We start from the raw sequence: 16904 nt of genomic DNA, 5'->3' as shown, positions 1-16904 counted from the left end.
ACATTTGGTTACAATTTAGTGAAACAAGAGTCTATGACTTTGAAATGGTGAAATACCCTCTAAAAATAGACTAAAACTCGACTCCATAACTGTTACTTCTCAGACACACATGCGTTTTTAAAAATACGAGAAATGCATTTTGTGATATTAAAAACACCAGGATGACCCAAAACACTTTGAATGTATGGAAATTAATAATCTAAACCATAAAATCTAAGTAAAGTATATTTCAGTTGTCCAAAACGGCTCTAATAGTAAAAAATATGCCTTAGTGTTTAAAAACTAGGGTATGTCCCTTTAAAAATACCATAATGGGCTGAATTTGTGAAGACTGTTTTTTGAAACGCCGGTGTTTATGTGTTATGAATATATGTAGTTACATACATGTAAGTCATAAACAAGCTTGGTATATTTGGCCCAATAAATAAATGGAACATTGTGTTTAGTATTACATCACAGTGCATTATTCACATTTCAAGGATTGCTACATAATTCTTAAATGGTAAATAGCAGTTGCTAATTAATTTCAAACTGATTAGCAACTATTGCTAACTAAAATTTAAAAAAGAAAATATTCACCAATTTAACACCAAGGAAATGTTTCTGTGTTTTCTTCATACCAGGCTAGAAGAATAAATAGAGAATTTGCCATGAGTGTTTTTTAACATAAAATATCGACCAAGTCTACGTTGATCAGTATTTGTCTAGGCTGTGCCTAGACATATAACGATTAACTAGACAAGGTTGATATTTTACATATTAAAAAACACAAGTAACAAATTCTTTTTATCCTATAACACTTCTAAAATAACATTTTCATTCGATATTTAGTAAATTACAGTACTAAAGTCACCTACATCCGTAATATGACGTCGTCACGATTAGCTCAAATTAGTTTTGACGTCACACATTTTAACAAAATCTTATGAAAACGTTACACTCAGGTATATAGGTCTTGTTGGCTTGTAAACAAACGACCCATTGACAGCAACTAGAGACCTTGCAAATTTGCATATATCTTTAAATTTGCATATCATTATTTACTGGGTTAATACACTAAATTATGGACATGGATATCATGGGTAAGTTATAATTATAAAATGCAATTCTTTCATTTATTATGATGATGATGATGATGACAATGATGACATTGTTGTTGTTGTTATTGTTGATGCTTGTTTATAATTGAGTGAGTGCTCAAGTTTGAGACAAGAAAGCTGTTGTCATATTGACTGCTGTAATAAAAATGTGAACTGACAAGAATCAAACTTTCTACATCAGTTTGCATTGCATTCAATAGTCCATAGTGTTATCTGCACAACCAACAGGGATATCCACAAAATGGATTCCCAGTTAATCACAGTCAAGATCAATACGGTCAAACACTTGATTCATGGGTCTCACTACACAGATACCATCAGCCACTGAAATCCATGCTAAATTACCCAACTTCAAATCAAGATTGCTAATAGAACTGGTTCTTGTTGGCACTAATGACATATGCCATTCCAAAATTGAGAAGTTATGTCTCAGTGTTTTGCTACCATCTGGCTGCAGTATCTGTCCTGACAGGTGGTGCAGGAAACCACTTCACACTGGCCACCTTTTCCACTGTATATATCAAAACGTCAGTGTACAATATTACAGAATATCATGGGCAAAATCCAGTCAACGGGCTTACCACTGAAAAAATAGAAATCATTGTAATTCTACCCAAGTATAGGACTGTGTATGTGAAGCATGACATTTCACAATTAGGAACTGTTGTGGACCCTGATGAATGAACTCTCGCCTGCAAGTGAACTGCGTAGTGAGACCATAATACTGGGATTAGTTACATGCTTATGATGATCTACTGAATAATTCATTCAGTCATCATTCACTATACTTATTTTAGTTCTTATTTCCAATTAAGGTTCAAGCATAATGTCTTGGGCACACAGCTAAGCTATTGGGGCTGTTTGTCCAGAACAGTGGTAGTGGTTAGTTGTTGGTGGTAGTGAGAGAGAAGTCAGTGTAGTGGTTGTTGAGCCAGTACCAGGATGTGAACCACTACACAACTGAGGCCAATGAATTACTTGGTCTCCATTCATCAAAGGGTGGGACGTAGCCCAGTAGTAAAGCACTCGCTCGATGCACGGTCAGTCTGGGAACAATCCCCGTCGGTGGTCCCATTGGGCTATTTCTCATTCCAGCCAGTGCTCCACAACTGGTGTAACAAAGGCCATGGTATGTACTATCCTGTCTGTGGGATGGTGCACATAAAAGATCCCTTGCTGCCAATCGAAAAGAGTAGTCCATGAAGTGGTGACAGCGGGTTTCTTCTCTCAATATCTGTGTGGTCCCTAACCATATATCTGATGCCATATAACCATAAATAAAATGTGTTGAGTACATTGTTAAATAAAACATTCCTTTCTTCCTTCCAATCTAATTAAAATTAGCTCAACTGGTTAATATCTATTACCTGTGGATCTAACAGCAGCCCATTGGAGCTCATGTCCAGTTGACCTTTCATTCGACCAATCAAAACTTTACTTACAGAATCATGCCAGTGATCTGAAAAGAATTTGAAAACATTTGGAATTATGCTGAGGGTATATGAAATGATTCAGGTGAATTACGAAGTATGCCAGAAACTAATTTCAATATAAAATTTTAATGTTGAACTTTTGTTTCAAGATGGAAACAAACATGATAATATAGCCATAAAATCTATTTATTCTAGTACACAATCCAGAGTTTATTACTGCACTTTCCCACCATTTTTTAAATGTTAAAATAGGCCAACAAGTTTGTTTATTGCTTAAGTGGCAGTCTAATTGAAGTGGAGTTTGACTATATGAATCACGGCCGTAACAGCCAAAGAGTGCATATGTAAACATAATGCAAAGTGTTTATGCTTATTTAATAATCCCGTTGCCATAAAAATGAATCAACATTCGGCCGTATTAAACACCAGTAATTTAAAATGTACTAAGGCCTCAAACTTTCTTTTCATACAATCTATAAAAAACACCTATAAAATAAATAATATAGTGGTATATTTAGGACACACACATTTTATTTCTTACTTTTAAAGGTACTGAACTTTGACTTATATCTCAAAATCTGGACTTGTTTTGTTGAATGCTTAACTTATTATTTTGAAATGCTCGCATATTATCTCAAGATTCCAACTTATAATGTCACGTTCTCGACCTATTATCATGACTATATGCCACTGAAGGTACGTATGCACTGACAAGACATAAGTATAGCATTCGAGAATATAATTTGAGAGCTCAAGATAATAGGTTCAGCCCTCAACATCGATATAATAAGTTGATATCTCAACATAAGGCCCACTTTCCATTAAGGTGATCTGCGCACGAAAACTTGTATTTCCATCTCTACATTTTCGTAATTTGATATCATCAAAATACTTTTAAGCCACAAAACATTCAGAAAATGATCCACTGAGGAGATTCATTCCTTTAATCAAAGAACTCTACTGACATCTAGATTCTGCTCCCTTGAGATAAAAAGTCGAAATCAAGATAATAAGTCGAGAGTTCGAGATATAAGATTGTGTCCTAAATATATCACCGTAGTTATTGGTAGTCCATAGAAAAAAACAAAAAACTCTTCAAAAAAAGTAGGGGAACTCTGATATGAATTTACAATTGCCAAAATTGTAAGGTATATTAGCTGCGTATGAGTCTCCCAATGGCCATTTGAGGGAGTCTGTTCCACTCCTCTTGCAGTGCCTGACCAAGTTCCGCTAACGTGGTCGGTGGTACCTGTTCCATAGTCTGCTAATCACGGACTTCGAAACATTGAAAGTGTTGGCCATATCACGCTGACTTCTGCCCATTTGCAGCATGCCAATAGCCCATAGACACTCATTGCATTGCATACGCCGCATCGCAAATTCAAACAATGAAAATGACTAAAAATAAAACAATAACAACTGTATGAGCAACAGAATGAAAAAGATTGACAGATATAACGTTCCACAGTGATTAATCGATCTTCCTGGAAATTGTAAAAATCGAGAATGACACCCCAATGCACGTGTACGGGGAAACTGCGTGATGCACGTGCAAACTATGGAGCATGTTTCAGTGTGTTGATAAACAGACCTGAACGTTCTTTATTAGGATGTCTGTGGTCAAAATGTATGTTCGGTCTAATAGTTGATATTAACATTAATATTTCGGGTTTCCCTACTTTTTTGAAGAGTATAGTTGTTGTTTTTGGGGAGGTTTTTTTTTGGTCTTTGCAGTAGCTTTGTATTTTACTAATCAGTGCATCACAACTGGTTAAAGGCCATGGTATGTGCTTTCCTGTCTGTGGGAAAGTGCATATATAAAATTAAATATCCCTTGCTGTATTAGAAAAAAAGGTAGCGGGTATTCTCTGATGACTATTTGTCAGAATTACCACATATTTGAAATGCAATAGCTGATGATTAATTAATTAATCAATGTGCTCTAGTGGTGTTGTTAAAAAACAAAAACAAAACTTGCATATCACCAGACCGATCTTGCCGATGCATTAAAACGTTTTATTTTATAAAATAAATAATTTGTAATGTAAAATTGAAGATTTATTTAGTTTTTTTAAAAATAAATTGAACACCTGGAGTTATATATATTGCAGTTAAGCAGTCGCCTAACACATCCTGTACATATTGGTATGGCTCGCGGTACGCCGGCCCCATAAATGGTCTCACCTGATATTTTTAGAATTTGTTTGCTCCCAAATAACGTTATAAAAGGCAAAGTGTGATTGGTCAATATTTAAATTATTATTTACAGATGGAATGTCACCTGGACATGGAAATCCATGTAATGCTGTTAGATCTACTGGTAGACCAGTAGAGCTAATTTTAATCAGATTGCCTTCCTTCCTTTTAGCAAAATGACTCCATTGTCTATAATCACTTGCAAGCATTTCTAAGTAATATACTCAACAAACTTAATTATTTGCATATTTTGATCACAGTTTAAAGTTTGTTTTGTTTAACGGCACCACTAGAGCACATTGATTAATTAATCATCCGCTATTGGATGTCAAATATTTGGTAATTCTGACTCATAGTCACCAGAGGAAACCTGCTACATTTTTCCATTTGCAGCAAGGGATCTTTTATATGCATTTTCCCACAGACAGGAAAGCATATACCACAGCCTTGGACCAGTTGTATTGCACTGGTTGAAACAATAAAAAACAATCAGTGGAATGGATCTGCTGAGGTGGTTTGATCCTGCGATGCAAGGACCTCAGGTGAGCGCTCAACTGACTGAACTAAATCCCATCCCTAATTTGATCACAGATGAATTCTAAAAATCATTTCAGTAAAATTTTACCCATGATACATCAAAAACGTTAAACATTGGATTTTTCATGCATTTATGAAAACTACTAAAATATGCATTTCACTAGGATTCCTTACAGGTTGATTCATAATAAAACTGGTTTAAAGGGGAACTAAACTCCAACATGAGTCTTATGTGTTGGAAAGATGCATACCTGGACCACCAACACATACCCGGACCACCAACACATACCCGGACCACCAACACATACCCGGACCACCAACACATACCCGGACCACCAACACATACCCGGACCACCAACACATACCCGGACCACCAACACATACCCGGACCACCAACACATACCCGGACCACCAACACATACCCGGTCCACCAACACATACCCGGACCACCAACACATACCCGGACCACCAACACATACCCGGACCACCAACACATACCCGGTCCACCATCATCAACCTGACTTGTAAAACAATATAAATGACTTGATAATATAATAAACTATTTAACAAAATATATTTCAATTTGCATTAATAAAACGAAATGGGGTTATAGTATTTTTCTCTCTTAAAAAGTCTTACAGAAATAAAGAATGATGGCTGATAATGTCCATTACCATTTTAGGGGTGGCAGGTATATCCCAATACCCTGTGATGTTAAAAAAAGACCACCTGTATGTAATTTTTGTCTTAGACGGCAGTAATTAATGGCTTGTCTACCTACCAAATATATATTTGTCAATCAGGAATCAAAGGTGGTGGCCACTGAAAGTACTGGTATAGACCACTAACTAAGAAAACACTCCATTTTTCATTTCAGTTTGTAGGTTATTGCATGGACAAAACATGATACAGTTATTTCGACATTTTGACAATGGTGGTTTATTCTGTGTTGTAAAATAATATATACTTATTGCTGGCTTACTGGGATGGATACTATTACAGAACATTGCACAAATATCAGGTATATTTGTTTCTTCAGTTCTAAGACTAATTCCTGACATGACACATTAAATTTTACGTAACCACCGGCTCGCCAGAGGACGTATTCACTGGGATGGTACAAAATGGCTGTCTGTTATATATAATAGCCATCACATTTAACTGTTTTATTAATTAAATATAAGATTATACTTGTTGATATAAAGCAATAATGTGCAATATGTATCGTTGAATATGCATGCCAGTCCAAAAGCCTTGTGTGAGCATTTCTTTAAATCATTATGTTTAAGAACATGCAATAACGTCAACAATTTACATCTAAAGAATCTATCATTTCTCTTACCATATTTGAAGAAAAACATTGGCCCTTAATTAGTTTTGCTGAGTATATGTTTATAAACAGTTAAAAAAAATTGTTTTGTTTGACGACACCACTAGAGCACAATGATTTATTAATCATCGGCTATTGGATATGGTAATTTTGACATTTTGTCTTAGAGTGGAAACCTTCTGTATTTTTCCGTTAGTAGCAAGGGATCTTTTATATGCACCATCCCACAGACAAGATAGCACATACCACAGCCTTTGATATACCAGTCATGGTGCACTGGCTGGACTGAGAAATAGCTCAATGGGCCCACCGATGGAGATCAATCCCAAACTGACAGCGCATTAAGCATCAAGCAAGCGCTGTACCACTGGGTTTATAAACAGATTCACTTTGATGAATTTCTGGAGGTTCGTTATTGTATCTGATGACTCAAGGCAGTCTCGTCTGACTCAGTGCTTTCTGTAAATATTATTTGTTCGAGAGGGGAAATAGATGGTATTTAAGCAAGACGTGGCTATCACACAGAGAACCTAGGGCAATAGAAAATTATCACCCATTGTCATAGTAATAGGTCTACTGCCTTGTAAACATTTCTCAGTTACAGATGCAAAAATTCAAAAGACTGGAATTTGGTTCATTCTGGTGTTGGGTCATTTAGTAGGGTTTATCAACACATCTTGCTTGCTAGAGGTTCTGTGACCCATTGTGTCACATGTACTGTTGTTTTTATTGATTAGCAGCAAGGGTCCTTTTATCATATGGTAATTGTGATTCTGTCAAAGTTGACTACCAGCAGAAGGTAAACTGACAGATTTGTCCAATACAGAATTTCAGATGAGATTTCCTCCTCAGATGTATGGGGCAGGATGATGTAGCTCAGGCAGAGAACGAATGTGTGTGTGATGGCTTGTATGTTTTACCACACTCGGAGATTTCCTCCTCCGATGTATGGGGCAGGATGATGTAGCTGAGGCAGAGAACGAATGTGTGTGTGATGGCTTGTATGTTTTACCACACTCGGAGGTTTCCTCCTCCGATGTATGGGGCAGGATGATGTAGCTGAGGCAGAGAACGAATGTGTGTGTGATGGCTTGTATGTTTTACCACACTCGGAGGTTTTGCCATTACAGACATTGCCTCAGGACTGCTATGTCAAACACTTTGATACATACTGTCTAGTCTGTGTAATAGACTCTATGACAAAGTGCGGGGTGAGATTTAGCTCAATCAGTTGAGAGCTCACCTGAGCCTGAGGTGCTTGCATTGCAGGATCGAATCACCTCGGTGGATCCATTCAACTGATTGGGGTTTTCTTGTTCCTACCAGTGCACCACAACTGGTCAAGACTCGTAGTATGTGCTTTCCTGTCTGTAAGAAAGTGCATATAAATAAAAAAAGTTTGTTTATTTTGTTTAATGACACCACTAGAGCATATTGATTAATTAATCGACTAATGTCAAACATGGTAATTATAACTTGCAGTCATCAGAGGAAACCCGCTACATTTTTCCTAATGCAACAAGGGATTTTTAATATGCACTTTCCCACAGACAGGAAAGCACATACCACGGCCTTTGTCCAGTTGTAGTGCACTGGTTGGAACGAGAAAAAAACAATCAGCTGAATGGATCCACTGAGTTGGTTCGATCCTGCGATGCAAGCACCTCAAGCCAGCACTCAACTGGCTGAGCTAACTCCTGTCCCTGCATATAAAAGATCCCTTGCTGCTAATGAAAAAAAATGTAGTGCTTTCCTCAGATGACTATGATTCAGAATTACCAAATGTCTGACATCCAATAGCTGATGATTGATTAATCAATGTGCTCTAGTGGTGTTGTTATACAAAACAAACAAAAGTTATTGTACTGATACTAACTTGTGGTTCTTATATATGAATAATACACAACTGATCAAATTTAGGGATCTAGTTTTTGTTTGAATAATATTTATTGGAGCACAAAGTACTGGGTACCCTTCTCGACTTTCTTGATGTGTAGTAACCTGTGGCATCCTGAACGACCATTGTAGACTTATTTCAGTACTTGATTGGGATACATTTTTGACGAGCTGGTCTATGTAATCCCCCTCCCCCCCAAATAGTCCCCACCCCCTCCAGCAAAATATTCCTCGATTTGCTCTATCACCAGCACTTGCAATTATTATTTAAGATAATAACAGCAAAATATTTCTTGCTATTTTTGGTAAGAGTAGTCTATGTCATCAGTAGTTTCTCCATCCCTCTGTCTCTGTTTCTGTCTCTGTCTCTGTCTGTTTCTCTCTCTGTCCCTTTCTTTCTCTGTCCCCCCTCTCTCTCTCTCTCTCTCTCTCTCTCTCTCTCTCTCTCTCTCTCTCTCTCTCTCTCTCTCTCTCTCTCTCTCTCTCTCTCTCTCTCTCCCTCCCTCCCTCCCTCCCTCGCTCTCTCTCTCTCTCTCTCTCTCTCTCTCTCTCTCTCTCTCTCTCTCCTCTCTCTCTCTCTCTCTCTCTCTCTCTCTCCTCTCTCTCTCTCTCTCTCTCTCTCTCTCTCTCTCTCTCTCTCTCTCTCTCTCCCCCTCTCTCTCTGTCCCTTTCTTTCTCTCTCCCTCTCTCTCTCTCTCTCTCTCTCTCTCTCTCTCTCTCTCTCTCTCTCTCTCTCCCTCCCTCCCTCCCTCCCTCCCTCCCTCGCTCTCTCTCTCTCTCTCTCTCTCTCTCTCTCTCTCTCTCTCTCTCTCTCTCTCTCTCTCTCTCTCTCTCTCTCTCTCCCTCCCTCCCTCCCTCCCTCCCTCCCTCCCTCCCTCCCTCCCTCCCTCCCTCTCTCTCTCTCTCTCTCTCTCTCTCTCTCCTCTCTCTTCTCTCTCTCTCTCTCTCTCTCTCTCTCTCTCTCTCTCTCTCTCTCTCTCTCTCTTGAAATAAATCAAAAGTCACACCAAATGTAACAAGGGTTTTGACACCCGGATGCTAAATATGGAATTGTCTTTCACAGGTGGTGGTGCTGGCTGGAAAGGTAGATCAAAGTCACCACAGACTGGGCGGTCTTTGCTAGAAGGTATGATGGGTGGGATTTCGTGTTCGTGGATGGGAAATGGAGGATTTGGTGGTGGAGGAGGGGCATGTGTTGCTGGTGGAGGAGGTGGCGGGTATACAGGTGAGCCTCGCTTTTCATTTTGATTTAAATCTTAGTTTTGTGCTTGTATCCATTTAACATTTGAGCACCATGTCCAGAGCAACACACCTCATTTTTAAGTGTCGTCTGTAAAATAAAAGTGTATTGGGCAATTAAACAAACAATTTTTTATTTTTTTTGACGACACCACTAGAGCACATTGATGTATTAATCATTGGCTATTGGATGTCAAACACTTGGTAATTTTGACATATAATCTTAGAGAGGAAACCCGCTACAATTTTTCATTAGCAGCAAGGGATCTTTTATATGCACCATCCCACAGACAGGATAGCACATACCATGGCCTTTGATATACCAGTCATGGTGCACTGGCTGGAATGAGATATAGTCCAATGGGCCCATCGACGGGGATCGATCCCAAATGGACCATGCATCAAGCGAGTGCATTACCACTGGGTTACATCCCGCCCCGTATTGTGGCCAAATACCTTCACTGTGAGGCATTAAAACTCACTATAAATTGGAGGCAGTACTGAGAGGCAAACCCATGCCTACCACAATTAACACCTGATGCATAGGATCAATGCACTTTGGTGTAACAAAGGTCATGGTATGTATTGTTCTGTTGGTGGGATGCTGCATATAAAAGATCCCTTGCTGCTAATTGGAAAGAGTAGCCCACTGTGTGGCCGCAGCAGGTTTCCTTTTTCATTATCTCTGTAGTCCTTAATCATATACCAGATGTCATATAACTATAACATTTTGTATGATGTTTAAGTATATTTTTCATCATGTTTAAGTCGTTTAATTTTTATTTATTTATGAACACGTTTTATGATGTTTAAGTATATTTTATTTTAGTTTAATCATTGAATTATTTTATGTATGACAAATCTATATGATCTTTAAGTTTTTGGGTGGGGGGTTTTCATTTTAGTTTTTCGTTGAATTATTTTATTTATGATCAGTCTGTTCAATATTTAAATATATTTCAGTCAAAATATTATTGTATATATTTACATTCTGTACGATGTTTTGTTTTCACCAGGTGGCGATGCTCCAAAAAGTAATAATGCAACATTAAATGGACAGGGAGGAACATCATATGCTAACCCAAGTGCTAAAGAGGTTCTCATGGACAGTGGTATATGAATATTTAAATAAGTCCATCCATTGAAACAAATTCATCCACTCACCCATCCATCCATCCATCCATCCATCAAAACAAATTCATCCACCCACCCATCCATCCATCCATCTATCCAAACAAATTCATCCACCCATCTATCCATTCATCCATTCAAACAAATTTATCCATCCATCCTTCCTTCCTTCCTTCCTTCCTTCCTTCCTTCCTTCCTTCCTTCCTTCCTTCCTTCCATCCATCCATCCATCCATCATCCTTCCTACCTTCCATCCATCTATCCAAACCTGCCTATCAACTAACCCATCCAAAACACTTAAATGTGTCCATCCATGAAATCTTCCATCCATCCATCCATCCAGTCATCCATCTATCCATCCATCCATCCATCCATCCATCCTTCTTACCTTCCATCCATCTATCCAAACCTACCCATCCAAAACACTTAAAATTTGTCCATCCATGAAATCTTCCTTCCATCCATCCATCCATCCATCCAGTCATCCATCCATCCAGTCATCCATCCATCCATTCATTCATCCATCCTTCCATCCATCCATCCATCCATGAAAGCAATCATCCATCAATCCATCAGTTTATACATCCAGTCATCCATCCATCCATGAAAGCATCCATCCAGCAATCCCTCAGTTTATACATCCATCCATCCATCCATCCATCCATCCATCCATCCATCCATCCATCCTTCCTACCATCCATCTATCCAAACCTGCCATCCATGAAATCTTCCATCCATCCATCCAGTCATCCATCCATCCATTCATCCATCCAACCATCCAGCCATCCAGCCATCCATGAAAGCATCCATCCATCAATCCATCAGTTTATACATCCAGTCATCTATCCATCCATCCATGAAAGCATCGATCCAGCAATCCATCAGTTTATACATCCAGTCATCCATCCATCCATCCATCCATGAAAGCATCCATCCATCAATCCATCAGTGTATACATCCAGTCATCCATCCATCCATCCATCCAGTCATCCATCCAGTCATCCATCCATCCATAAATCCATCCATCCATCCATCACATATTAAGACTCATTAATAAGTTACAAGTTGGTCATTAAAGTTTATTTTTAACTTTAGGTCACACTTTAGAACGAGATGGGTTTGTGCAGATTCTGCCCCAGCGCGGCTGTCAGTGTGTTGATATTTGTATATGGATCGACTACCGAGCCAACCAATACAGCTGTCGATGCTTTAATCCAAACAATGAGGTCGGAGAAAATGGAGAAGACTGCATATTACGTAAATATTTTTTATATGTCATAACAAATGTAATGTCCAGAGCCATACCCTGATCAAAATCCTAGTGTGCGTGTGTGTGTGTGTGTGGGGGGGGGGGGGGGGGGCACTACTTTCTACAAACAAATATAACTATACAAATTAAACTTTGAGATGTGTATGCTATTTTCTGGAGTAAAAAGAAAGTGAGATTCTCAGGGGGCAACTGCCCCTATACCAGTAAGGTTTCGGGCATGTTCATCCCGGGCCCAGCCTCTGGATAGCCAGTAGTCTGGTCCAGGACAGAATTTAAGCTAGAAATAAGTAGTTTTTACCTGTGGTCCACAGGTTAAATGTGCAAGCACAAGCGACATAAATAATATAACAGATAAAGACATTTAACTTTTTTAGTACATGATGTTTGAGAATATGTAAGAAAGTGTAATTGTTTCTCTTTGTTTTTCAGGAAAGGAAAAGTCAGGGATGATTATAGCAATTGTCACATCAGCTGTTATATTTGCCCTGTTGCTGGCTGGTGTTGGTGCTTGTTTGTGTGAGTGCTAAAAGAAAAGAATAACTGGAATTTCATAGCCATTTAAAATAACATATTTTCTTATATCAAATTATGTCACATAGTTAGCTATTAAACTTCTGTATTAAAACTAGCACAATGTGGATTTCTTTGTTATTTTATGCAGATGGTTTATAATATTGGTATTTTATTTAGTAAAATAAATATTTAGGAGTTAATAAATACATTTATCAAATGTTAGCTAGCATATCCAGTGTAATCAAAGTATGTGATATTTTTCAGATTACATAATTTCAGAATTTGATAACGTTGCGTTTCTTGACATTTACATTGACATTGACATACTAGGGTGACACTCCATAGCTGATGTATGCATTCACAGTCATCAAACAAATACATTTCAATAGCAACTTTACACTGAAAGCTGTTCAGCATTTAGAAAACAAAAAACATAAAGTACTAGTTTATTCTATGTACCGTATGAACATTTAAAATGACGTCATCCAACTTTGTCATCATTTCCATTCAAAAAGACACTGCGTCACATATTCTTATGTCATTTAAATATCTAGTAATGGTGGACTGGAATTAAAGTTGCATTTTGTCAATATCATATACCCGGTATTAGGAATAAAAATAATGTATTATGCTCGCCAGAGGGTCGCATAATACAATTTTTATTCCTAATATGATACTGACAATACCGAAAAACACTCTGGTAATAACGAGTAATCTTTGATTTACTATTTAGAGGATGGCCAGACAAAGCTATTTCGTAGGTATAAAACACTCAAGCATTTCTTTTGCACGTCAAAATATTTTTAGGAAAACGAAAAACTTATATTTTTTTTAAAGGTGGATGGAAGTTTTTAAAGTCAAGAAATGTCACCTGGCTCTATTAGCCTTGACATGGTAGTTATCTGGTAATGTATAAATGAACATTTAATTTGCATCTGCATTTACATGTGTAGAAAAACCTTTTAGAAAAAAGAAAAACTGATATTTTTTTCAAAGGTGGATCAAAGTTTTTTAACTTCAAGAAATGTCACCCAGGCACCATCAGCCTGGACAAGATCGTTTCGTACTGCCAGCCCAAACACATGCACTCCAGTCAGCGTGTTCGTCAAGCTACCCAGTCATCGGCATCTGTGATGGTGTTTAACCCAAACTACGACTACGTCAGTGCCAAACATCTGGACCACAACCTCGTGCAGGTGCCAAGAAAACATATCAAACTTACCAGGTGAGATCAGTCATTTCTCTCATCCTCAGGTATATAGGACAGAGCTATCCCATGAAAGAAAGCTATAAGAATTTTCTATCTTCCATGGGATATCACGTGCTTGTGTTTAGCATGACTTCATTGGTAATGCATGTATATGATGTCATTTTAATGCGAGATGGTGATGTGAGTTCATCAGGCAACAGTTTTAGATCAATATTTTGTTATTGAAAGCCTTGTCCCAGGTCGAAATTTCCATCATCTCAGGTGTAGTCTTATAAGTAATAATTGGTAATAGTAATAATCTCAGACTGGGTGGGTGAAAGTTATAAGATGAAATTGGTAATAGTAATAATCTCAGCCTGGGTGGGTGGAAGTTATAAGATGAGATCGGTAATAGTAATAATCTCAGCCTGGGTGGTTGGAAGTTATAAGATGAGATCAGTAATAGTAATAATCTCAAACTGGGTGGGTGGAAGTAATAAGATGAAATTGGTAATAGTAATAATTTCAGACTGGATTGATGGAAGTTATAAGATGAGATCGGTAATAGTAATAATCTCAAACTGGGTGGGTGGAAGTTATAAGATGAGATCGGTAATAGTAATAATCTCAAACTGGGTGGGTGGAAGTTATAAGATGAGATCGGTAATAGTAATAATCTCAAACTGGGTGGGTAGAAGTTATAAGATGAAATTGGTAATAGTAATAATCTCAGACTGGGTGATGAAATTGGTAATAGTAATAATCTCAAACAGGTTGGGTGGAAGTTATACAATGAGATTGGTAATAGTAATAATCTCAGACTGGGTGATGAGATTGGTAATAGTAATAATCTCAGCCTGGGTGGGTGGAAGTTATAAGATGAGATCAGTAATAGTAATAATCTCAGCCTGGGTGGGTGGAAGTTATAAGATGAGATCGGTAATAGTAATAATCTCAAACTGGGTGGGTGGAAGTTATAAGATGAAATTGGTAATAGTAATAATCTCAGACTGGGTGATGAGATTGGTAATAGTAATAATCTCAGCCTGGGTGGTTGGAAGTTATATGATGAGATCGGTAATAGTAATAATCTCAGCCTGGGTGGGTGGAAGTTATACGATGAGATCGGTAATAGTAATAATCTCAGCCTGGGTGGGTGGAAGTTATAAGATGAGATCGGTAATAGTAATAATCTCATCCTGGGTGGGTGGAAGTTATAAGATGAGATCGGTAAAAGTAATAATCTTAGATCAGACTGTGCTCATAAAAGTTTAAAGTTCAGACTGAAAATAGTTGATGTTATGATTGAGTCTAAAAATAGTTTATACTGTTATGGTTGAGACTAAATAGTTGATATAGTTATGGTTGAGATTAAAATAGTTGAATTAGTTATGGTTGAGTTAAGTCTTGTTTGACATTAGTTTATGGTTGAGATGTCTGGTTGAGACTGTCACGGTTGAAACTATGATATAATGACTTTAATTTTCTAAACTAATGAATATCGAAAACAAAGTAACAAAATGATAAATTAAATCAAACCAATTGCAATTTACACTTTTCAAGTAGATAAACTTAATCACTATTTACCTAAATGCAAACTATACTTATAAGTATTAATTCAGCAAACCACTGAACTCATCCAGTTTTAGGTTGACAGACCCAACTAAATGGTGCTACATTAATTTAATAAAGTTAAGAACTAGAGCTGATGATGCCCACCACCCAGAACTAATGAATCCCAAACACTGGGCATGCTAAATTTCATGTAAACAACAATATGGGGATTGCTTAGAATTTGTAATACAGTGGTGTCTGGCAGTGGTTTTACAGCAAGCTCAAATCTAATAAATGCTGTTATTGTTATTGGAGGAAAATAATTTTCGTCTTGCAATCATAATACTTTCAGACCACTGGGGCGTGGAGCTTTTGGAGAAGTATGTGAAGGAACAATGGGAAGTCCTAATTCAAGTGTCCCGAAAGTACGAATAGCAGTGAAGGTATGTGTAGTACCTAATTTGAATTGTTTCCTTAACACTGAAATCAAACTTATATACTCTTTATATCTCTTTATTTGTTGTCCTATTCTCCATTCTTTTCCCTGTGGGGCGGGATCCAGATCAGTGATAGTGTGTTTGCCTGAGCTGTGCTGGGTTTCAAGACAATGTTTGTTAATGGACCATAAAGTGAGGTAATTGGACCATAGGATAAAGCCTCTTTGACAGACCCATTCAGGGATTTTCCCATTCCAACCAGTACCCCACGACTAGTATATTAAAGGCCACTGTCCTTTTGTGGGGATCCATTGGTACTAATGGAAAGAGGTAGCAAGTTTCCTCCGAAGACAACATGTCAGAATGACCTAATGTGTGACATCCAATATCCGATGAATAATTAATATTGAGGATGAACTCCATATTTTGCTTGTATGTAAGCGTTATAATGTACTAAGAGATCATCATGTTTCTAAATTTATAAAAAATCATTCATTGCAAACATTTATAGATATTATGACATCAGAAAATTTGGATGTATTATTACATATATGTCTTTATCTTTATAATGTGCAAAAACTTAGAAATACTTAAATATTTAAATATATACCTATAGTATACTGTCCAAACACTACACATGCGCAAATATGTATGACAGTTTCTGACTGTATTATGGGCCCATGGCCTTTATACTGAATAAAAAGTGTCTTGTCTTGTCTTGAATAATTAATCATTGTGCTCTGGTAGTGTTATTAAAAATAAAAACAAATCATCAGTAGACACAATTTATAGGCATAGTTTAAAATGCACTTGTGTGTTATTGAACAAATGCGCTTTCTTTTTCTTTTTTTCCTTTTTCTACTTTGATGTTCATCACATTCTTCTTGTTCCAACAGGTCCTCCTTGTGTAGTAAACTGTTTCTCTCCCTCCACCCATTCCAGGCATTACTGGCTCATAAACACAAATTTCAAAGAACTTTTATTTCTTGTTTAGCTTGTTTTCAAGTATTGTTTTTGTTTATGGAATTATTACATTACAACTATATTTATTTGTGATTGATGTTGATGTTGATAGCCAG

At 37.4% G+C, this 16904-nt stretch overlaps 1 protein-coding gene across 3 annotated transcripts in view; it reads left to right on the top strand.

Moving 5' to 3' along the window:
• LOC121371581 (leukocyte tyrosine kinase receptor-like) overlaps positions 1–16904 on the top strand; it is a 194176-nt gene that overhangs the window by 165376 nt on the left and 11896 nt on the right. For 2 of the 3 annotated variants that reach the window (XM_041497583.1, XM_041497585.1), the window contains 6 exons: positions 9556–9717; positions 10748–10843; positions 11958–12119; positions 12562–12648; positions 13642–13870; positions 15741–15831. In XM_041497583.1, coding sequence (XP_041353517.1) covers positions 9556–9717; positions 10748–10843; positions 11958–12119; positions 12562–12648; positions 13642–13870; positions 15741–15831 — 827 coding nt within the window. The remainder of the gene's footprint in view (positions 1–9555; positions 9718–10747; positions 10844–11957; positions 12120–12561; positions 12649–13641; positions 13871–15740; positions 15832–16904) is intronic. The other variant, XM_041497584.1, reaches the window with a different exon arrangement.

This window comes from Gigantopelta aegis, chromosome 4, assembly GCF_016097555.1.
Source record: "Gigantopelta aegis isolate Gae_Host chromosome 4, Gae_host_genome, whole genome shotgun sequence".
NCBI classification, from domain to species: Eukaryota; Metazoa; Mollusca; class Gastropoda; order Neomphalida; family Peltospiridae; genus Gigantopelta; species Gigantopelta aegis.
Note: the sequence above shows the minus strand (reverse complement) of the source record. Positions and strands in the feature narration are given on the sequence as shown.